Source organism: Electrophorus electricus, chromosome 3 (assembly GCF_013358815.1).
Source record: "Electrophorus electricus isolate fEleEle1 chromosome 3, fEleEle1.pri, whole genome shotgun sequence".
NCBI classification, from domain to species: Eukaryota; Metazoa; Chordata; class Actinopteri; order Gymnotiformes; family Gymnotidae; genus Electrophorus; species Electrophorus electricus.
The window spans coordinates 23,295,421-23,321,119 of NC_049537.1; the positions used below are offsets into that span (position 1 = coordinate 23,295,421).

The 25,699-nt window shown below is 38.5% G+C and overlaps 1 protein-coding gene across 2 annotated transcripts; it reads left to right on the forward strand.

The window, feature by feature from the left end:
• The first annotated feature begins 426 nt into the window (after window positions 1-426).
• Window positions 427-25,488, forward strand: prima1 (proline rich membrane anchor 1). Of its 2 annotated transcripts, XM_035523991.1 has the most exons (5): window positions 427-1,274; window positions 2,523-2,673; window positions 13,140-13,272; window positions 23,253-23,314; window positions 23,424-25,488. In XM_035523991.1, exons 1-5 carry the CDS (start codon window positions 1,182-1,184, stop codon window positions 23,435-23,437), a joined length of 453 nt encoding a protein of 150 aa, XP_035379884.1. In that variant the 5' UTR covers window positions 427-1,181; the 3' UTR covers window positions 23,438-25,488. The 2 variants fall into 2 exon arrangements, with proteins under 2 accessions (XP_035379884.1, XP_026854718.1); XM_026998917.2 differs by having other exon boundaries at window positions 23,253-25,488.
• The last annotated feature ends 211 nt before the right edge of the window (window positions 25,489-25,699 follow it).

The window sequence follows — 25,699 nt, forward strand, 5'->3', positions numbered from 1 at the left end:
TTTGATTAAACCTCCAACTTTCGACTTATCATCATCCTTGTAGATGTACTTTAAGAGGTGCTCATCTATTTTAAAATAAAATACTGCTTTAGATTTTTTTTAATTTAAGTAAACTTAAGAAGCTTGCAATTGGTAACAAAACTGAATTGTGACGAATGGCAAGAAACAAGAACTGCTTCTTTCAAAACACATCTCTCATCACATTACCTAATAAACACTGATAGGTGTGCAGAATGCAAAGTAATCAGCTAGAGTGCCCAACACACACACACACACACACACGCACGCACACGCACACACACACACACATACACACACACACACACACACACACACACCTTCTCTCCCATTTAGATGAACTATACACATCCAACTCCCTGAATGCTCGCGACCCCGAACGAACGCTGTAGCGTACCCAAACAGCAGCTCTGGAAATCTTCGCTGAACAGTTGTAGTACACACGCGCCGTGCGACGTTTTCCTCGGGCGTCTCCGAAAATATCTTTTCCGGAAGTGAGATAAATTGTGAGATATCGACGGTAACAGTGATGATAATATCGTAGGACAACACTATTTGGCAAATGTCTGTCACCGGACGTCTTCTACGCAGGCAGTGTTCCAGAAGTAACGAAGAGGCTAAACATTGAGAGTACAGTTTAGGATGTCACTCGCGCTCCCGTATTTAAAAGTAATCGTAAATGTGTCTTCTCTGAAGTCTATACGTGCGTAGCCTATATCAGTGCACAGCGATGAGAGTATCGATAACTTTTATGTCGTGTCACTGATGTCATTTATTCATATGCAGGACAAGCGATTTATTCTAATCGAGCAATGACTCGAACACAAGCGCGACTAAATCCCGTGTACTGGGGAACTTTGCCATCCAACTCCTTTCTGGATACAGCACGCGCCGCATAATAACGCCGAGGATCACCAACTTTAACGAGTGTATACGGAGCTCGGAGCTCTTCTGATCCCATATTCTCTCAAACTCTTCATGCCATCAACTAATGATTTAATTGGGCAAGAATGGTTAGGAGACATTATTACGAGAAGCTCGGAAAGAAACTCATTGCTAAGCTTGGAAGACTGGATTAAATTCTTGCAAATAAAATAAATAAAAGAGTTTTATGCTTCTCAGACCAGTGTGCTCGCTAGGTGGGCTGTGAAGAGACAGGAGGAATGTTTATCCGAAATTTATTATCGCTCATTTTGAGGTTTTTGCCTTTTTTGATTAATCTCTGCTTTTTCTTGGTATTTCTCCCATTATTACAGGTAGGTTTATGGGACTAACCCAAAAGTACCATTGGTGATAATTCGTCAGAAATGTGCATGTAAGCATGCGTTTGCCGAAATTCTTACACGGCATTTGGAGAATGAAACTAGTTGCGTTGCTGTGTAACTGTGTTCGGATCATAATTGTATTGTAATGGGGAAAGAAGAAACGCCTACTTAAATATCTGGAGCATTTAGGGATGAATTCTTCAAGTCCATTTTGCAACGCTAACTGTATTCATATTGTTTCAGTTGACTATTAGAGCACCTGTCTTACGATATAACATTGAGTTTTGAGTGAATTGAGTTTTTAGCACAGGGATCATTTAATAGACTGAAAAATATGTCTGTTTTAAGAATTAGAAATGATAGTACTAACTTGTTTAAAAAGTCTAAAGTAACTTCTGGATAGAGTTCTAAAAGCAAATCCTATCACACTATCATATGTCAGACCCCATCAATAGGGGGTTTGATGTGCAGAGACTAGACTGTGTCCTCATCTGTTGTCGCCTGTGGCAACAAAGCTAAACGTATGATAGCAAAGGGGCTTCCTGAGAGAGAGAGAGAGAGAGAGAGAGAGAGAGAGAGAGAGAGAGAGAGAGAGAGAGAGAGAGAGAGAGAGAGTGTGTGTGTGTGTGTCAGGCTTCGCTCATTACTCCCACAGTTTTATGGACTAGGGGGCTGAGGTGTGGGTGGGAGCCCTCTTGGAAAGACCTTAACCTCTACACACCCTTCATTCCCCTAGTGGGAGGGAGTTCCAGTGAGCTGGTGTGTGGAAAGATCAGGCTTTATAAGGTGTTCTGTATTTTTGTTATATTTACAGAAACACTATTATAGGGACCTCCTCAATTTCATCGTTACTCCTAATGTATTTTCATTTATATAGTTCAGTGTGCAATACAAATAGCTTTTCCTTTAGTGTCTGTATGAAATTCTTTAGGTTATTTAAAACAGACACATGTTTAGAGGATAAATGTTAATAATTAATGACCAAATACATTGATCATTAATACTGACACAAAAATAATATCCTTTTAAATTATTTTGAATTATTTTGAAATTATACTTTATTATGCTTCAATTCAGAATTTGCTATTTTACTGAAAGTCAGCACATCAGAAAAGTTGTGGTTGATGCCTTTGCTATGTAGAGGAATAACTGATTAAACTGCCAATGGGAATGTTGGCATATGTAACAATGTTGTAACAGGAGGGTGTGCAAATGATGACGCAGTACTCTCATCTTTAGCATGCCCAGGGAGAGCTCCAGAAGTCATGCTCCCGGACCCTGGCAGTGCCAGTGGAAGGCTTCTGCCAGCTGCCATGCCAGTGCAGACCCTACCCACCACTACCACCACCACCCCCTCCACCACTACCGCCCAGACTCCTCTCTCCCACTGGTAAGACTCTCAACCTCCAACCTGTATGTGCTGAAGCAAACACATACACAGTCCAATTATTATAATGCCAGTTAAAATTAGAACAAAAGCGGAAGGCATTTTGTGTGACTTTAATTTGCTCCTGGAACTATTACTGTCTCCCTCTGCTATTGTTCAAAAAAGGCACTTGAAAGCTTGACAAGAAGAAATGGGTGTCCTTGAAGATAACCAGAGCTTTAGTCATAATCACATGTTGGATAAGAGCACCCTGGGACTCTGGATAGGGCCATTTTCACCAGTCTGATCATTTTTCGATTAGGGCCTTATTTGCTGTCTATAGAAGGCAGACAGCAAGAGTAGCAATAACACTAATCTTTTAGTAATACTAAAAGCTTTTCTGTGCATTGAGGCAGTGCTGTATGCACAGGAAAAAGTATAACATTGACTATCATAATGTTTGTGTCCACCAGGACCCGAGTGTATGCTTTCGGTGGAAGTAAAGTTTAGCTTTGTGCTAAAGTGACAAAGTCCACAAGAAATATATCTGCTGCATTCTGTGGTTGCATTTTTAGGAAATGAAAAGAGAACTCCTAAGCAGTTCAACTTGCAGCGCTGGGTTTTAGGTTCAGGTTAAAGTATGACGAGCAGAATATCCTAATATCTAAATACCTTTCATTGTCTGATAACTTTAAAGTAGTAAGCATTTTGTACGCATAGTCATAGTGTGGGGTGTTTGTATATGCGGTGGTCTGTGTTTTTGGCAAAAAAGTTACTAACCAGGGAAATCAGGGGAATTTAGGGGCTATCTATCTTATCAGGTCCTGACAAGGTAAAATTATATGAAAATGAAATGGTATAAAAAACAAGTACGTGCGTGTGTGTGTGTGTGTGTGCGTGTGTGTGTGTGTGTGTGTGTGTGTGTGTATGTGTGTGTTGGGAGGACAGTTTTAGTTATATGAAGCATGTTATTTGGTATGTTTTTCTGTACTGTCTGTCTGTTCTGTCTATATGTTCTGTCTATATGTACTATCTATATGGACTAATTCAGATTTGCAATACATGATGAAATACGAATGTTTGGAACATCTTCAGTTCCTTCAGCCACTATCCATCGTGAGAAACACAAAAACATTGTCTGCACCACCTTCAGAAACCCAAAAAATAATATTTTCCCCAAATATCTCAGTTGGTTACTTTCAAACCCTCATTCTATAAAGAAAAGAACCTGAAATGTGTCCATGAAACAGCAATCAACTTTAGGGTTGATTATAGTATTGATTTATTCATGGCATTCATTTATTCTAGCGTTCATTTATTGCATGCTGTTGGGCTGAATGGTGATCACAAGCTGGTCTGGCAGCCTATTCCTGCCATAACAGTTTCCTTTACCTTCCTTCTTCTGAGTGATGAAGCCCACAATGCCCCAATCAGTTTATTACAGGAAGTGGATATTTTAAGTCATCAGTGGTCCCTGTCAGACCCAGGATCAATATAGCCAGGGCATGGAAAAGGGGTGTAATCAATCTGCCCTCAGACAGTTTCAGGCCTTCACTAAACATGAGCAATTAATGGAAAGAAACAAATACAACCTCAAACGAGAAGGTCTTTAGGATTTATAAGAGCCAGCCAAGAGCTCAGGCCAACCTGCCCTCCTCCCTTTACTTTTGTTTTTCTTAACAAGCCAGGGCTAAATACATTATTGATATCTTATTAACTTTGATTAGCAGTTGATATTGGATCTTTTATTTGGTGTCAGGTCTTTAGAGGTATTTGGTGTTAGGTCTTTTATTTGGTGTTAGTTTTAAGCATTTTGATAAGTATCCAGTTAAAGTAGACTGCATGCCTTGCCTTTAGTGACAAATTGGTTTTAGAATTACTGCCTCAACGTAATTCAGGAAGGATGTATGGTTAATGAGGCCTCGTGCACCTGTTATTACTGAGGGGTAAGGCAATAAAAGATTTAAACCAAGAAATACGCAGTGGGGGGAACATACTCTGGAGCAGGAAAGGTGTTTAACCACTGAGAAGATGACACTGCATTAAAGAGCACCGCTGCTCTAGAAAAGTATGATTCATGCTGAAGTATAGTTTGACATCTAGTGTGAACTGTGGTGCAGACAGATGCGCAGAGAGAACTGTCATGTGTGTGATCTTCCTGTGGAGGGACTTTGCCCCCCCCCAAGGCACACCAGTGGAAAGTAGTGGTGAATTCACATGGAATGCAAAGGAAACCACAACTTCTCAATATTTGTCCCAAGCCATCTTGTCCAGGAAGGAAAACAGCACTAAGATATCATGATCTACCATTTCCACTTTTTCAATAACCACATCTAAACATTTGCATGGTGCTGATTTATCCTTAAACATCACCAAAGTGCTTGCATGTTTTACTACAAGATTAGTGTGCCTATTTTTAGCACAGTGGCCATGGATGTTGATGAGAAAGTAGATTACGCAGAACTGCTTCCAAGATTTTGGGGAAGAACCTGTTCCTGTAAGCCCAAAAAAGGGCATGTGTGGCAGACTGCACACACAGCCAGGTCAGATAACTCAACATAGGTGCTCTGTGTGTGGCTGAGGATAGCTCACCTTAACTTGGATTATGGAAAATCACTGTGACTGGAGGTGCTAAAATGCTGGTGAAGGCTCTCTTTCTGTAATTTAACTATAAATTGAGCATTCAATTCCAATTTGACATAGACAAAGGATAACTGGATAAATTAATTAGATTCATTAATTAAGTATTTGATAAGATTAAGGCCATGTGTTTAAATCAAAGATTTGTTTTATGTGTCTGATCAGTAAAGTTTTCCTATAACGTTCATGTCATGCTATTCATTACACTGAATTGAAATTAGAAACAATCCATCATTATGGATTTTATTTTATGTTGCTTATGTAACCAAATCTTTATCTATTTCATCCTTCATATCTTGACTGAATGATAAAATATATATGTAGCATGTATACACAACAGGATGGCACACTGAGTTTTAATATGACTAGTGCTTCACTAGCTCTGTCAGCCTCTCTCCCTGAGGGGCCTGCCCGCTTGACTCCCCCTCCTGTCAGTCAAACACATCCGCCCCCCTCTCCTAAATCCAGAAGCCTATTCTGTATTGCAAGTGTTCCAGCCTGTTTATGCTAATTCTTAGCATGTCAACATTAATTAAAGGTTCTTGCATTGTGGGAAGTAATTACTCATGGCCAGTGCAAAAACACATCATGATGTGTTGACAAAGTGAAACATATCTTTTGTTGTCTCACAGGCAGACAGGTGATTTTACTGTTTGATCCAAAAGTAAATTTATCGCATACACATAAGCCTTTCAGATGTTATCTTTGTTGAAGTTGTGGTTAATTGTACATCAATATAACCATGTCTTATTTTTTAATTATTCTATTATTCATGTGGGGTAGCTATTGCCTGAGTTATGGAAAACTGCTGTAGCTGAAGTAAAATTGTCTGACAGTATGGGGAAGTAATGGTGCATGAAAACAATCTGTTTTTAAGAAGTACTGTATTATATAACAACATAAGTGGCAAACTGTTTATAGTCAAGGGTGTGAAATTGTAACGAAGTCGTTAGGGTAGTCCAGGGACAAAGAGCCAACATGGACAGTATGGGGATAAATTACAAACAAGCAAAAACTCACAAAGGGCAAATTGGGTAAGCAGGTTATAACTAAGGCTAGGAAATACTCAGAGGCTAAGAAACACAAAGGCATGGAGTACAAACTTACATACATACAAATAAACACTGCATCAAACACAATCAAAGAATCTAGATGCAAACACAATGAACAGCAAAAACCAAGGCAACAAGGCAGGGTTTAAATGCATCAACTAAACGACAGACAGGTGTTGAAAATCAAACAAGGGGCGGAGAAAATGAAACTATGAAACGGAACATGGAAGCTGGGAGGGACTAATCATGACAGAAATAAGTTTGGCCTACATTTCTCACCCTAGCTGACAACAGAGGTGTCTTTCTATGTTGACATATTTGTCTTCTTCTTTTTTTCCCCTTTTATGGTGCATAGCCCTTTGTGGTAATTCATATTATAATATTGTATAAAAACCTATAGATGGTAACATATTTTAGTTGGACTAGAGACTGGTTCGCCATTCCCTGAGCTTTGAAAAACAGCGCAAAAGAGAGACTTTGTTCTATATGTGCTTGGGAACATACACCCGGAATAAAAGTGGACATATCTGTGGTAATATTAGACAGTGTTGTAATTGTACTCCATAGTATTAATATATTTAGAAAATCATTTTTTAACTTTAATTTTAGATTTTATATTATATTAAATTTTATATTCTGTGTATGTCATGATGGATGCTTGAAAAAACATGCCTCACTGAATGCTTTCCCATTACTGTATGTTGAATGACTGAAGAAGCGTCAGACGAAATGGATATTGCTGTCTGAGGGTGTGCTGTAATGTAATTATATGTAAACTAATTGAACACATCAAGAGTGGATTTTGACTGAGAACTTGACCATTATAAGTCAGAGCAAAAATTGCTCAGTTCTACACAAAGCAGTCAATTGAAGCAGCATAGTGCTGAGACCACAGTCTGTGCAGTATGCCCAGGAGTATTAAAATTATTTTTACAGAACATTGTTTATTCTATGGTTCTCCAGGATAATTAAATATCATCATGAACACTTTTAGCTTTCTTTATTATTTGATCTCTGTTTTATTGTAATAATTACTCAGGCCATGTGTAGAATGTAACTAAATCACTACTTTCACAGCACTGCAGCAGTATTGCAACTAGCTGGTTGATGCCTTGACACAGACAACTACTGTTTGAGGTGTGGGTCTAATTGGGCTGTGGTGACGTGCATAAATATGTGACATGTCAGATAGTAACCTTCAGCTCAGATGAACACAGTGTGTGGCTTTGGCTTTTACAGAGCTCTACATTGCAAGTTACAGCTCTGACTATAGGTGATTGTACCTTCTTTAGCATACTTTGAATACTCATGTCAATTATGTACCGGAGCGCTTCTTGTTTTAGTAAAACAAGTTGAAGCTTGCCATCCCTTATTTCAGTGGTCACTCAACACTCATCATGCTTCATATTTCCTAGAGTAATTTTGCCTTTCAGCAATATTACTCAACTGGGACCAATTCCTTATTGATAATTATAGGACCAAACTGAGAATTTAATTATTTGTCATCACAAAAACTGACCAAACCTTTAGATGTAGAGCAGGTATTCAGTTTGCCATTCCTAACGCTCACTCAGTTCTGGATTGGCATAGTGAAGGGGTTTTCATGGATCAGGTGGTCTCTAACCCCGCCATAAATACTCTAGACACACTCACCTTCCCTCTGTCAATTTATTGTCCCGCTTATGTGCTGACAGGTCACGGATCAATCCCCCATGCTCCAGTTGGGCTTATCTGAGAGGACATTAGTAATAGAGGAGCATTAACAGATTGGCAGTTATTGGCTGAGAGCCATGCAATTGCTGAAGGTAGTCAGAAGTAGGTTGAGCTGATAGAGTGTAAGTCCAAAACCACAAACAGACCCAGTGTTCCTGGCAGAAGAGGAAGGCTTGTAAAGTTTCTGCTTTTATGCTGCTATTTAAAGCCTTCAGGTTCAGGATGAGTTATAGACTGCTGAGGCTTGTTATATTTCTTATGATGCATTGCTTTGCACTTAGTTTGAATGTTGCCTAGGTATAATGCTATTGTCTATTGTTGTTTAAAAATCTAATTCAATAGTAAGCCTGCATGGACAGGAGCCTCTTTTTCTGAAAAGTTAAAATCATAAAGTTAATGGTAAAATGATAGCTGCACTGACTTTTAGAAGACTCTAATCCAAATATAAATGATGACAGAAATAAATGTCACTGCCAATATTTCATGGAGTTAATTTCTGCATACTTGAATTAAAGTATTAAAGTATCCTCATTCTTTACTTTAAAAGAATAAAAGTATCCTCATTAATTATGAAAAAAGATAAGATGTGAATGGATTAGCATCAAAAAGTGCTTCAGTAGCAAGCAGTAGATCTTCTCATCTTCTAAGCCCAGAATTGTTTGCATTAGGGGGAACACTGTTTGTCTTCCAACACTGGACATTGGCTCTCTGAGAATTTGGCTTAACTGACTGCTCATGTTCTCTGTAGCAGGTCAGGAGGGAAATATCCTTCTAAGCATTCATCTTAACATTGAAGATGACATCATTAATGTAGTGTGAAACTGGGTAGAGACTGCAATTGAAGTTTTCCCCACAAAAAGGTTTATCAACAAAAATAACAAAACTCTTTAAACTTCCCCTTTTGCAGTTGGGACACAGATTCTTTATTTTTCTATCCCTTTTGCATAGTAATGTGTTCATCTGGTGCATCCTGTTGCTATTTGTACGTACTTTTGTTTTTTTGTTTTACAGCTGTGTGTTCATAGCTGGTTGTTAGTAACATGATTTGCCACATTACTTGTAAAATTGCCCTCATTTGTAAAATTGCAGAGTTAAAGCACAATTTCACACTGACTTTAGCATTTATGAATCACTACTATGTATGTATGGTATTATTAGCAAAGTAGTAAATAAACAGGCCCATTAGTTGGAGGTTCTTTCAGTGTCATTTGAACATTTTCCCAGCTCATGGACCAATATGACCCTTTACCTTATAACATTCCATCTGTATTGGCATCAGGTAATACTATTTTCCTGAATGATTTTTTTTACTTATTACTAATTATTTATTATTTTTTACTTATTACTTAGTGGACTGGATTCTCTAGGAAATGCGCCAGGGACACTGTAGAGTCATCTTCATCGATCATGCTCTACCACAACCACTTTAAACACCTCCACCACTTTTGTATAATCTTTGTTGCACCACACTCTTTCCATTTACACACTCTTCACTCTGGCACGGCAGAGTGATGTTCTGCTTCAGTATGACTAACAGTGGTAGGCAGGGGAGGGCTGTCGAGCCTGCAGCCTCTGTGTTGCTCTTTGCTCTGCTGCACGCTGCCGTGAGGGTGGATGAGCCACCCACAGGGATGGGAGCCCACAAGGACTCCGTTCACATGCATGCACAACTCCTCCTTCTATGGAAAGGCAGAGTACAGACCCTGTCAGATAGGGCTTGTGATCCAGTGCTGACAGTCATAGATACTAGCTGATGTTCCCAGCAGAGAAGGAGGGTGGTGGGAGAAGTATTGAGTGAGTGACTGCTGTCACTTTAATGTTCCTTGGCTCAGTACCTCAAATCTACAGGAGAGAGTTGCGCACTGTGGAGTGCTGGTTTCTGTTTGCCTCATTTCTTCATTATGTTCTTGTAGTGTTTTCATTTTACATGCTTGTTCATAGCCCAGTGCTAATCTTCTTATTTCAATCCCTCTTAAACATTGCTGCAGGTAATGCATTTCAAATGTGTTGTCTGTGGATTATTTGCACATTACAGTGACTGTCTGCTCTCCCATATCTTGAATTTGTACAACCACAATCACATATAATATTGAACACCAAATAACAGATAAAAATGATTGAAATCTTATTTTAGTAAATTCAATGTAGTTGTGGGATGGAGCTCTGTATTTCAAATGTTTTTGTTTGTTTTGTTGTTTGTGTTTGTATTTGATGTGGATTCTTTACCCTTATGGTGTACATATTTTATCCATATTTTAACGAAACTAATCCACATAAAACATTTATTAGTGTTAAATGAATATGTTCTAAATTAATTCTAATAAATGAAAATGTAGTTAATCATTTATTTATACTAAGGAGATGCCCTAATTTGGCTATTGGTTAACTGTAGAACTGTGACCTTGCCTAAGAGCTCTAATCAATCAACAGAATGCAAAACAACATCACTCAATAGCATATAGCATTTGCACCACCCCAGAGTAAACATTTGTCAAGAAGTTTCAAATGACTTCAATAGTAATGCATCCTCTTAGAGAGTCTTTCATTAAGAGAAGTTGTCTCAGAGCACGTCCACTGTTTGTTTTGTTATACCTGGCGATCTGTCAGCCTTCTCATTCTGAAATTAGTTTTGGCTATGCAATCCAGAGCTATATAATGCCATTAAACTGGAGAGCAGGTATAAAAATAGCCTAATCTAATAGGCCTGGCTCTCCTGTTGCCATTGTGGTATATGCCTGCTTCTCCTTAATCACTTTAATTCAGATTTCCCTCCCTGTGTAGTATGCACACTTTCTACATAAGGTCACGTGTTGTAAAGGTATTTTTTAAACTAAAACATTGTTTTCATCTGTGGGGTACTGTCATTTTACAACGTATTCATTTTGATGGCTGGATGATTTGCCATGCAAGGAAGTCATCATTTAAGAACCCCCTAAAATATATCTAAAGTGTGTTTATCTAAACACAAAAAGGATCTTTATTGTTTTACTCGTCTCAAGGTTAAGATTTTAAACATTTTTACAATATTTTATAATACCTGAGGAGTCAGAGATGGACAGATTGTGGGGATCAAGGTTGCTGTTCTGACCAAAGACTATTCTAAGTTACCCTCCAAGGCTTTTAGAGTAATTTGTCTTGTCCCAATTATTTCCTTAACAACCAAAAATACATGAATACATTTCTTAACCATTTTTATGCTCTTTTTAGAGAGATCTACTCTGGGTTTTTATTGTAGCCAGTTGTCCACGCCATCATCATGCCAGGGGGAGACCTCCTCTAACATACAGGGATCCTGCCATCTTTTCAAAAAGGCATCTAAAGGAGAATTGTCACTATCTGAGTCTGTCACTGTATAGGCTTATGCTTAAAAAGCACAGAATCTGTCCTATAATGGCTGACTCTGCATTTCTATCATTCATCAGTGGAGAGATGATCAAACAAAGCTATAACTCCCTCTATAGCTTTCTCACACACACTTTCCCTTCCCTGGAGGTGCAAGAGGACCCAATTACTGAGGTCACTTGAGCTAGACACTTCTCCAGTGGGCCATGCGGTGTGTTTGTCTTTGGTGGTGGCAGCAGGCACAATGGCCCCCACTTAGGTTGTGGGGTCGTGTGACGTCATCCCACGTCTCCTAGGCCACTGTTGTACTCTCCACACAATGCCATCCAATTCACTCCTCTCTCTGGGCCATTGACCTGGGATGATACACACACCTGAGGAGGGCACATCCAGGCAGAGGAGTTCTGTTTTGTTAGGAAGAGAGGAGGAACACAGATTAGGAATAGAGGAGGAAGACAGGTTAGGAAGGTGACAGATGGCTACATGGTCCAGCCTGCCAATGCCACACTGCTCCTCTCCTCAGATCCAACATTTACACAACGACATGTTCACAAACTAAAGGACTGTGTGGAACTATGAAACCTTTGTCTCTGAGGTTGTCTCATGGATTCAGCAACTTGCTGCACCATCTGAAGACTTTCTATTTATTGTTTTCTTCTTTATCTTCTTATTCACTAAATATGCTGAGGCAAAGCCTTTGACCAATATGAGAGTCACACGCTGGTAATTTCTTCATGCATGTGTTTCTGTTCATTCAATCAGTGAGATTTGCAAATATCAATCAGGATGACAAAGAGCAGAGCTCGATGTATGAATTGGCTATGCATGGGAGCGGGTTTACTCTTCTGGATTGTGCATGGGTGAATGTCTCAGGAATTCTGCTGAAATGGTGTTTAATTTGTGTCAGTTGTGCATATTTTAATGCAGGTCCTCAGATGAGGCCCGACCTGCTTTTGGGTGGAGCACTTGTGTTGGAATTGCAATGGTTGAAAGCAGTTGTACATCAGATATTTGAACGCAGTGATCGGCATTGAAAGCAAAGATTTGCTTACATTGACAGAGTTTTAGCAACATTATTGACAATATGCAGCAGTTTATGACTCAGTTGCTAGTTCTTTATGAAATGACAACTAAGGCAGAGCTAAAATACAGCAATAACAGCTCCGCAATATAGAGACTAAGGCTTTGTGGAAGCGTTTTGTATGAAATTACCCTTTTGTTAGTGCTTTCAGTGAGTAGATAACAAATCCTGTCAGTCCCAGGTAGCATTCTTCTGGCTTTAATGGACTACTGCATATCTGTGTGGTGAATGCTGATGAGGTGTAGAAAATGCAGAATCTAGATTTCAGCACTGAGAAAGAGAGGGGGGAGGTGGGGAGGAGGGCCACGAGGGCATTTCATTTGCCTTCTCCCATACAGTTTTAGAAGTGCCATTAAAATCCATAGTCAATAGCTGTACGGTAGCACTACCACTACCCAAGCAGGGACAAACTCATCCAAACTTTAAAGTGGCACAGGAGGTATGGTGGAAGAGCACGAAGCATTAATACATCTCTGGGTGAGGTGGTGGTGTAATGAGCCAGGTGAAGCACCTCTCACATTGCTGATGATTAATGGAGTGGGTGCACTACCCTGCAGGCTGACCAAGTTTTACAGGTGAGAGAGATAACATGGCATGTATGAGCAAGTTCGGTTGCTCCTACTTCCCATTTTGGCCTTACTTTTTCTCTCTCTCTCCTTTAGTGGCTCCATCTACTGTGCCCCCTATGAAGCCGTGGGGAAGGGAGGCTGAGCTCTTGGTACTGGGCATAGTAAGCTGTGCATCAGTAGCCTTCCTTCTCCTGACCGGGATCATCTGCTACAAGGCTATTAAGAGGTAAGGCTTACTTAACCTCATTACTTTCAACATGTGATTTTTTTAAAAAGCAACTGTAAAAATGTATCCTGATCTAATGGATTACCTGGTTAGAGCTTTAAGTATATAAACATCCTCACAGAACTTGGATTATTTCAATTGTCACCCAGTGCTGGTAAGCCTATGTTGATTTTTTATAAACATTTCTCAGGCAGGTAATAAAAAAGTGATCAGCTTTGCGTAAATACAATTCACACACACTAGGTATCTAATTTTCTGGTTGACACACACACACTACATATTAGTATTTTACAATATTGTGTTATGTTAAATATTGCTTGGTCAATTTGCTGTAATTCCCTGTATAGTAAAGGTAGTTCTTTCTTCTGTCACTTCCTGTTACCTGAAGTGTCAAAAACAAACAAACTCAGCTTTGCTCTAGATTTGATTAACACTGGACAATTGTGCATGTAGTGGGCAACCAACAATTTGAAATCACATGGAACATTAATTACATTAATGAGTTTCACTTATGTTTTCAAAGTTTGCTCTACAAATCACAATTGATTACACATTGAAATTTGACAAGCTTTCACGTTGCATCATCTTATCAGAACAAATTAGGCCATTATAATCCGAAATTTGTCTGAGAGCATATCAAATATGTACAATTTGCAAGATGAAAAAAAGTGAAAGTCACAAAAACAGTGAATGTCTTTAGTTTTGCTAACCAGAACATTTGGAAAATAAAGTCTCAAATAAATATAAGCTAACTTGATCCAAGTTAGGATATCCAGGTGTGCAGGGATTCAAAGGCACATTTTAGTCTAGCTAGATGTTAACTTACAAGTGTCCTTTAGTTAACAGACTGAAAATGATATTGAAGACTAGATGCCTGAAGGACTCTGTTCCTTCAGCTTTTACCTCTGTGTGAGGTTAACAGGTCACACTGTCTGTTGTTCTTACTGGAGTTAATACAGTCTAGCCATGAAGATATTCATTCTTTTCATCACACTCCATTGCAGACTGATAAAATCTGAACTGCTGATTCCTAAACCAGTCATTATCTGTAAATAAATACTATATTTGCATTCACTCTCCATCTTCTTACACAGAGAACAGAATGCTGATGTTGTGGTTTCAGTTCTGGAGGGAGTACAGGGTTGGTGTTTCAGTTTCTGCTTGAGGGTGGTGTTACACTTGTGTGCATCGTACTCCTGGTGCTCTTTGAGGTGAGACGGAAAGGTAACGTTGCGTGACCTGTCAGCCTGCGCCACTCCTGGTAACAGAGACGTGTCGTCAGGGGAGAAGCTGAGAGGCCCTGTCAGATCAGCAATAGACAGCAGAATGGCCCCAGGCAGCCCAGATCACTCACGCAAGCAGCCAAAATAACAACCGGCTCCTAGGCCTTTTTTCATGTGCCCCTGGGTCCATTATTATGACAGTTGGATTAAAATGAAAGATTGATGAGTTCATTGTGAAATGATTTGTTTTCCTCAAGGCAGTGAAGTTTGTGGCTCTCAGTTAGCATCGGCTTGCTTGGGAGACGGCCAGGCAAATCACTGTGGGCCTAATTGCAAAACAAAGGTTTTTAACATAATCTTTAGTGATATACTATATAATCTGTTCCCATCTATACTGAGAAATAAAGGGAGTCAACTGTGTTAACTACCGGACTTAAACTAATATCAATCATATCAGTACTTCTGTGGTCAAATTCGACTTAGTTGCAGGCGGAAGAAGAAACACAACACACCATTTCTTTTGGCAAAGGGTGAAGTGTTTGGATAAAACAGAGATATGCCAGAGTCTGGAACTCAAAATTTGTTTTGAAATGTGTGCTTTGTTATAGAAATGAAATATGAAGTGTTTTACTTTGTGTTTTGTAGTCATGCTTTTTTGGATAATACTCAGACACGCTAAAGTGAGAGAGTCCAGATGATACAGGGTAACTAGATGACATCCAAACTAATGTTTACATGTGCATGTCTTGCTGAAATTAATCATTTATTTGTGCAATCTGTTGAGTATCCCCTTTTGGCTTTTAAACAGGCACATTATTACCTCCTCATGTTAGAGTAATTTGAAATAGAGAGCATGAATTCATATGTAATATGTTGTATTTTTTCCCAGAGAACTTAGTGAAAGAAAATCAACTCCCAATGGGTAACCCAGCTGGCATCTGTTTTCTTGCTAATGAGCTTTACCCTGTCTGCCAAAATGAAGAGAAGCATGTCTAGTGTTTCTTCTTATATACATGCAAACTCATCATTTATCCATATGCCAAATGACCGATGCAAACAGTGCTTCTTGAAACAGTCACTGCATCGTCCCAGTAAAGACTGAGATTATTACCCCAATCAGTGCTTTATGGCTTCTGTGCTCTGGAGCCTGGTGTGCATCATTTATTGTAATGAGTTTAATGGGATTAAACGCACTGGAGTGGAAAGCCAAAGCTTTTTTCTTTCCTTGAGTGGTTTATCAGAAAAGCAGATGACAGTGGAGAATTCAGTTTAAAGGGGCTTTCTAATAGCTAAACTCACAAACTCTGGGATTTTGGATTACTGACATATTTTTGAATATTTTCTGTCTTGGATATACCCCAGCCTATCACAGCATGCATGTTGGTGATGTAAGTGGAATATAGTGCTCTTTTTCCCTCCCCCTAAGATATGCTGAATATGCAGTACTATTACATTCTGCCACACAGTGTTACAATGAGCTCTGTGGCCTGAAATAACTTTTTGGGTGGACTACATTACATTTGAAAGGCAAATTAGGCTTAGCCTATTTTGGTACTGTGTTGTAGCTTTAGTGTCTTTAGAGAGGATGTCACTGCTAAAATGGTCCTGACTGTTTCAGTGTGCTCAGATGTTTTTGGTCTACAATATCATATTTTTCTCTAAAAGGGGTGTGTTTGATTTCTGACTTGGCTGCAAAATGATATAACTTTTATTTTCTTGATTGTCAACATTTACTTATTCAGTGAATAAAGAGCTGACCTATGATGACAGCAGGGCCATTTTGCTCTGTGGCAATCATTTCTTCTTGAGACTGTGTCATTTCCTCTCTCATTTATAATTGGGTGTCTGTATGCTTTAGTAATAACAAAGCAAAAAGGTTTTTGAGTGGAAAGGAGAGGGTTATATATGTCCCTGCAGCACCTCATATGTGGGCTTGTCATGCTAGTCATGCTATTGCCATTGTCTGAGGTAGATTGGGGGGATTCGGTGGGCTGTTGACTCTCCTGGAACAGAGCTTCTGGTTACCCACTGTCTTCTTCTGCAACTAATTTGTCAAAAAGACAGCAGCAAGGTGCTGCAGCAAAGAAACAGAGCATGTTGACATAGTAATTGAACACAGAACATGACAGATGTCACACTGTGCCTCTCAGTTACTGCATTTAAAGAACAAGCCTTTTTTGGCCCTGTTTGCTGTGTTGCTCTTGTTACCTCGGGTGTTTGACAGTGTCATTTAATGTCATGTTTATTTCCACAGAACAGGAGCTGAGCACATATTTGTGTTTGCTTCTTTAGACTTTCCTACTGACAAGAAATCAGAACACACAGTAGCACACTTTTAATCAATGCTCCTATTTGTTACTTAACAGTAAAATCTCCACTTTCTATTCTCACTCTGTCACATTATTTAAAACTCCCTGAGACAACCCAGAAACACCTCGTACTTCTAACATGGAAACAAGAGGCCAATCTCAGCTGACTTCCTCTCTGGTTTTAGTGGAGAGTGAGCACTCATTGCTGTACATTCCAAAGAGCCTGTGTGTGAAATATTTATTTCAGCCTGTGATGTTTTGCGTAGCCACCTGCCATGTGTGTACTACACAGTATGTATTATTGATGGCTCAGAAGCTCATGTGGGGGTGAGGCTATGCCTGTGTTAGGCTCTGCTCTGATATTCTGGGCCCCTTCTCAATGAGGAAGGCCTCTGTGCCATGCATGCTGTTCCCACAGGAGCTGGGTTTCACTCTCATGCCCAATGAATAGTCAGTCGGACAAAATGGTAACCCAGACAAGGAAGATAACTATATTGGGAGAGCATTGATTTAGATCAGACTACATGGTTAAATATTAGATTAACTGGAAAACATTTTGAAGACTTCGGATTCTTTCAACAGTACATTAGCAGAATCATAATTTATTCTATATATTTATTTATGTAATAGCTAATTTCCCACTTTGAAGGCCACTAATTGCAGGACATTCATGCAGTATGTGTTTACTTGCAAGTAGACTGCCTGGTTTACTTTTCTTTCTACTTCGATTTATCAGAGTCTCTTCCATTTATCACATTTATCCATTTATCTGTCTTCTAACATAGAATAAAGACCCACTTTTACTTGCATTGCTACAGAAAAGTATGTACTTTCTTTGTGTATATTCCTTCTGACAGAGTTCTAGCTTAATGGTATCCTGAGACTCGGGCCTAATATTCTAGTATAAGGATGTCTTTTGTGGAGACAACTAAGCACTACTGTAAGTTGCTCTCTGCTAAATGCTGTAGTTTTAAAAATAAATAAATTCATTTAAAAAAATAACCTGAACAAATTTATATTAGTTCCAGTTATCCTCATCACTCCTGTATGACCTGAGAATGCTAAGCACTCAGTTCTGCCATGCATTGCTAACGGCTGATCATTCTAAAGTCTTGCCCTCCAAAAATTCACAAACCAGAAATTGGTGATGAGCTTTTCAAAGCCAGGTTCTCTCTAGTGCCATTGCAGGTCAGTGAGAACAGGTGGTAAGAGCCACAGTCAAGGGGAGGAAGGGGGTGGGCCAAAGAATGGAGCGGGAGCAGCTGAGCCCAGGGTTGGTGGAGACAGAGCGGAAGCAGCTGAACCCCGAGGTGGTTGAGTCAGAGCGGGAGCAGCTGAGCCCCAGGGTGGAGTAGTGTTGGCTCACTGTCCAGCTGGCAGGGCATCAGTGCATGGAGCCTGGTGCAGCATAGTATGACAGTATGCAGCAAACGTGCAGCTCCCCAAGAGCCATAGCATTATACAAGGCTAGCAAAAAAAAAACACAGTTAGGCCTCCTGTCTCTGTACATCACTCTGGAGAAGCAGCAGATCTGTGAGTTAATGAAAATACATTATAAATATGTGATCCCATAGATTGTTTCTATGTATTCTGCCATTATAGTCTTAATTTGGTTGGCCCATTTGAATTGTCAGCGGTGCCGTGCTATCACTGTTGCTGGTTTTCCTGCCTCTTGCTATGCACTGTATAGCACTGTATTGGTCCATGAGACCAGTCCTGAGGAGCCACCTATAGTCTACACCAATGATTCAGAATCTGCCTAAGCCATTTTTAACAGTCCTACATAATTAATTGCAGTTTTCACAAACAAACATTTAAAAACCTGCAACCAAGGCAGTGGTATATAGAACACTGAATAATAAAAAGACTATCATAGTTATTCACAAGTGTACATGTAATTGTTATGTACTAGTGATGATGATGATGATGATGATGATGATAATGTATCATTGCATTGTCACTTCATATTCCGCACATAAAACACGTCTAAATGACATAAAACTATTACAATAACATACACTACCATCAAAGTAAAGTAATATAAAACACAACCACACACAGCTCCAGATCCCATAACAAGATAACCTGTTCAAAAAGTACAATTAAATACTGTTCATGAGACAAAGGTATAGGCAGAAACAGAACTATGCTGCAGTATCCTATACCGACTACCTGAGAGCAGCAGTTCCTTCATAACTCTTTCTACTCTAAATAGTCTCCACTTACTCACTGCAATCCCTTTTTATAAATATTTTATGTTTTCAATTAATAATCCATGACAGTTGTCAGGTATTTATACTCTTCCCCAGTTGCAATACAGTTGCAGCTGCTTGTTTGTCTGAGCCAAATCTAAAATCAATTTCCATTTCCTTCATTTTCTTAGCATTCAATTCAGAGATGTTGGTCCTGTGCTACAAAACAAATCTGTCAGTGTGCCTTCTATATCAGCTGTCATCCTAATAAATTAAACCCACAATTGCTGTGACAACAGAATATTTTCAGACTGAAAGATTGATATAAGTCCATATGTAATAAGTAGTGTATAAAGTGAATAAGACTGTTCAAATTGTGCTTCTCTGTAGTGCTCTCAAAATGGACGTAAGGCCATCACATAAGGGTATCACAGGGCGTAAGGCCATCACATAAGGGTATCACAGGGCGTAAGGCCATCACATAAGGGTATCACAGGGCGTAAGGCCATCACATAAGGGTATCACAGGGCGTAAGGTCGTCACATAAGGGTATCACAGGGCGTAAGGCCATCACATAAGGGTATCACAGGGCGTAAGGCCATCACATAAGGGTATCACAGGGCGTAAGGCCGTCACATAAGGGTATCACAGGGCGTAAGGCCGTCACATAAGGGTATCACAGGGCGTAAGGCCGTCACATAAGGGTATCACAGGGCGTAAGGCCGTCACATAAGGGTATCACAGGGCGTAAGGCCATCACATAAGGGTATCACAGGGCGTAAGGCCATCACATAAGGGTATCACAGGGCGTAAGGCCATCACATAAGGGTATCACAGGGCGTAAGGCCATCACATAAGGGTATCACAGGGCGTAAGGCCATCACATAAGGGTATCACAGGGCGTAAGGTCGTCACATGTATTTTAGGAAAGCAATATGATACAAAATATTATATTCAGCATGTACATTAAAAGGTCCTCAGTTCCCCTCCCCTCCTATATACAGTTTGTTAGGGATTATAGAATACTTCAGGTTTATGACATACCTCACTGAGAATATGATTCAGTATTATTTTAAGTGCTTCATTATAACCAAAGTAAGGACAAGTGGACAATAGTCATTTAAAGTATGTTTAAATTCCGACCTCAGTGACCACAGCAACATCAGCGACCAGTGTGCTGGACTTTTGAATATGAGATTTATTTTCCTAATAGTCTGGTATATAGACTGGATAAATGATCTATAGAGACTAGTGTAGCTATATAATGTACATTATTATTGTGTTTCCAAAATAGGAGGGAGACACGCGCCCAAACATTTCTTAGAACTGGGCATTAATGGGACACTGAAATATAATCTGAGTGAATGAAACAAAGACAAATGCATTACTTTCACTGTTAAACGTATATAAAAAATAAAAAATGACATCTGTCCTTATATGTGTCATGATTGGTCACCCTCCTGGCGTCCCTGTTTCCTTGGTTTCCCAGTCATGTCTGTTTTCTTGTACTTCCTTGTTCCATTCCTTGGTTTAGTTTGCTTTACTCCTTGTCTGTTCCTTACTTCCAGTCCTTGTTTTGGTTCTCCTGGTTCCTATGTTCACCTATGTCTGGTTAGTGCTTAATTGTCTTGATTATTTAAGTCCTATGTTTGGTTCCCCATGTGTGGAGTCATTGTCGTTATTTGCATTCTGCCTCTCACCTCGTCCCTGCTAAAACATTACAATATGTCATTTGGTCCACATGCCCTGATCTGAAATATATTTTTATCAGCAATTAATTAATAGTGTGCTTTTTAGTCATTGATCCATCTACTGTATAGATTCACATTATACTGTTAAGTGGGGAGAGTTATACAACAATTTTAACTACCTTAATTGGACACATTATAAATGGTGCTTTCTGGTATATTTTTCAGATTTCTTGTTTTCACACCCTGCCTCTCTGGCCCTGAGAAATAAAATGAGGCAGAATTTTTTCCAAGTGTAAATCAGGTGACACCGGCGGGGGATGTGTTTAAGGAAAACCCAGCAGCCCCAGGACTTCTCCCATGTTTCCAAATGACTGATGTCACCTGCAGAGCAAAAGGATGGCCTCATCAGCCCTGCCCAAGGGACAGAGAATTTTTGGCACCCTGAGCTAGCACTTCTAAACATTCAGTCACTCTCTGTGAGGTTTATTTCTGTAAAATGTTTAGTTGACATGTATGAAGAAGCCCAGTTTATTGAAACTGATAAAGACTACATTGGTGGGGGGTGGGGGGGGTGTTCCCCTTCAAGTCATGCTTACACAAAATTACAAGTCAGAATGTGTAGACACAACATGTGTGTAGTGGAGTATATGAGCTAGATGCCATAGTTAGCATCACTGACATAGGTCTTGGTTTCCATGGTATCGCACTCTTCTGTACTCTTTTGTAGAGTCATTATCTCTCATTGACACCATGACAGATCCTACCAATAGCTTCTACTGCCATTGGTCATTTCCCAGTATCCTGCAATAAATCTGTAGATTCACTTTGTCCTGGGTGCCTGCTGGAAGTTAGACATATTAGCGCTTCCATGTTGTCCCAGACACAAAGGTTTGCTGGCTCTGCTGCAAACAAATTTAGAATGAATACTGAACTAAGACTGGCAAACGTAATGTTTTTGGTTTAACTAGTGAGTTACATCTACCATGTTACTGGCATCTGTGTATGTGTAACTGGAATAAAGAGGTTTATTTTAATGAGTCAAAGTCCAGTTTATGAAATTAGCCCTGGTCTCCAGACAGATCTCAGAGGACTGTTGTGCAGTAGAAGCAGCATTTGGAAAGGTCAGGTTGTTTTCTTTTTTTCATTTCAATTTTCATCCTTCTCGTCTTGCTGCCAAAATGAGGAATCACATCTCATTCAGACTGGAAGTAGCATTTACTTGTGTTTTTAGACATGTGTTCTCAAATGCATGCATATTTAAAAAAGGAATTCATATCACTAGCCTTTGTCTGAACACAGAAGAATGGAACTGGAGCAAAGCTTAGTTAGCCACTAAGCCACATAAATTAGCCATTAATCATTTATGATTATGATTAATTGCTATTTCAAGTGTCATTTCTTAAAATGCTTTAAATTAGGTCTTACTTTATCTCTCTCCCTTGAGATTTCCTTTGTTATCCTCTGTGTAGATACAAAGATTTGCAGTGATTTGCACCATCCTTTCCTCAGATATTCTTCAATGTCAGTTGTGACATGCTGCCCCATATAGGATTGTTCATCATACATGTCTCTGTTAGCAAGTGGTATTTATGTCAGGAGCACTCCAATGCTTTCTAGTTATTTTGGAACACTGATGTGATGAACAACATTTTGATTAATAATATATGTCTATTTGGACTTTTGATTATACAGCCTTTTACGGTGTGTCATACTAATTGGTTCTGGAAGCATTTGGCCAGATGCAAGACATACATCAAATGTGTAAGGAACACACCAAGCTGTTAGATAATAAAGCTCATGGAAAATTATTCACTCACACATTGACATTCTGTTTTGGCCTTCACTGGGAGCTACAAAGAAGCAGCAACCTTCAGACTACATTATCTATATCTATATATATCTATATATCTATATATCTATATATATCTATATATCTATATATCTATATATATCTATATATCTATATATATATATATATATATATATATATATATATATATATATATATATATATATATATATATATATATATAATAAGCACAAATATATAATGTATAATGTATCCACTTCTATGTTATATGTGTTTATGTGTGTAACATACTGAATGCATAATGTTATGTATTTTGTTATGAATGTTATAAACAAAAATTATTTAAAAATTTATAATAACCATTTAAACCATTTAACCCTTTAGGTGTGGACAGTGGTAGCTCAGTGGTTAAGGTACTTGCCTTGTAATTGGAAGGTTGCTGGTTCATGTTGCCATGGTTGGGCCCCTGGGCAAGATCTTTAACCTTCAATTGCTCAGCTTATACTTATAATTGTAAGTCACTCTGGATAAAAGTGTCAGTCAAATGCCATAAATGTAAACATAGAATCAGGGGGAAGCCAGAGCCTTCCTTACAAACTTATACGTTTATTTCCCTTGATTTGAATTAATTTTTATTAAAATTTCTCCTTCAAAAATGGCAGAGAATGCTCTGCAGACATACAGATGTCTAAAGCATGCCAGAAGTCAGAAGGTGAATTGATGGAGGTCTTAAACCTTTTTTTTTTTCTGTACAGGAAACCACTCAGAAAAGAAGAGAACGGAACCAGCCGAGGAGAGTATGCCATGAGCTCTCGCTGTAAGCAGCAGGTTGTAGAGACCAACAGCACTGGAGTATAATGCCCATAACAGCGCTGAACCACTATAAACTTTCGTCGCACCACATCACTCCCATTTCTTTCCCACAGACTGGAGGGGTTAGAAGATGGATGAAACATACAGAAAGAACTTATGAAAACACTCGTAACCATGGCTCTGCTTGAGTGGAATATACTAATACTTTAAAAAAGCCCAAATGACAAATAAGTGCTGGTTGATGACTGACATGTGACAGTATCAGAAAGGTATGAAGAAAGCACGGATCCAAGAGACCCTTTAAGTTGGACTAGATGACAGCTGCCAGTATGATGACTCTAAAGCTGTCAGGTCCTGTGACACCTCAGAGCTCCCTTGGAGGACTACAAGTAAACACCAACAACCAATCAATCGCATGCACTTTCTGTTGAATGCAATTGACGTCTTAAGACTTCTGCTCGCCCCTTTCTTTCTGTTTCTCTGCGATTTCCTCCCACCTCACCTCATGTAAAAAAAGAGGGCCATACTGCTTTGTAAGTTCTAGTACACTTTACATGGCCACACATCCAGATCAAGCAGATGCTATTTGTGCACTCAAGAGGAGCTCAAGAACATGCTTTTTTGTATAACTATGCAACTGGAAAGGACTGAAACCTAGTGATGTATGTTTAAGTTAGTATCATTCGCTGCTAATCAGCATTACAAACTGCTATTGCTGATCAAGCAGTGTGAGAGTTTCTGGCCAATTACTTGTTCTAATGGTAGTACTGTACATTTGAAACAGACTAATTCAGCTGTAACTTGCCCTCACTAAATATATCCGTAAATTAAAGACTGTTATTTAACTAGGGCTACGTAATGAAACAAAACCAAACCAACAATATCAAAATTTAAAATGTATAAAATGAGTTCTTTTTGCAATTCAATATTTGTTTGCCTTTGTATAGGTTATTGGAGTTACTTAAACTAAAACTCCAGAAGTTTTCGTGTTGCATTGTAACAAGCAGATGGTCATCAAAGATTTTTTTGAAATCACACAGTGAAAAAGAGAAATATTGTATGCATTATACAGTTTCTTACTATAAAGTAACATAAACCTTGGTATTCCTTAAAAACCAATATTATAAGAAATCATGTGCTAGGGAAGTTATACCTTGCTTTGTATACTTATTTGTTCCAAATTGGGGTGGGGGGGGGGTTGTTGGAGAGTCTACAATTTATTTATAGGGCATTTACCGGTCATTTTCTGTTAATACAAACTACTTTTAGTTACGAGCAATTTTGATTTACTAAGTCTAAAATATAAAAGTATTTTAGGCATAGATTACAGAGCAACAAGCACAGTGAATTACAATTTTTCATTCATAATGCAATATTTGTGCTATTTATTATTATATATTGAACATAACAGCCACCATTACTATCATATTAGTACTTGTTATTTTGTCTACAAAAGGTAATTGTTTGTATGTTATTTTGTTAGTTTAATTTCCTTTAGTTGCTTTCAGTAATGTTCTTATAAAACAGCCATTTGTTAGCATTTTTGTTACACTCATGGATTTTACTGCAAGATGCTGACTTTGGAGTTAACATTCATAGTTGCATGAAAGGGATGTTGATGCTTTTAAAAAAGTTTTTAAAAAATCACACACCTTATATTGCTCTTGTTGGATTTGACTAGATTAAAAAACCCAAAGATGTGATGTAATGATAGTGATGTAACTTTCCTATATAGTGCAATTCAACAGTGAATCATTGAGATTTTAAATGTTTATCTAACTCACCAAGTACATAATGCATACAACCATCTACACTGTTTCATTCTGTAGAATACACTCTTACAGCTATCTTATCCTCTTATAATATCCCTTCATCCATTAAGTGTATTCAAAAAATAAATGTGTATTATAATGAACAAAATTACATGGAATCATATTGCATGGATGTAAATATTATTTGCCTTCCTGACTGTATTGTGTACAGAGTAAGAAAAATATGTTTATAGGGATAAATATATGTTGATGTGGTATCAGAACATACTATGTGTTGCTGTTTGTCTGGAACAAGCCATTAATGTATATTGCAGTAATCAAAGGTTGTTGCACAATTTATGCATCACATATCAAAATGTTTAACATAATATATATTGTGCTTTGATCTAATTGCAACATGCTGGCTTTTGTAGTTTTAAATAAAATTATACTATTGAATCTTATCTAGTGTCATTTTTTTTTATTCTAATATAAGATACAAGTAACATAAATCCTGAATTATTAGTTAATGGTCTTATTACCATATATATATTATGAACTTAGAAACATATTTATAAAATTAAAAGTAGTATAAATTAATGACTTGATAATGCCTAAAATTATGCTTTCTTTTTGTG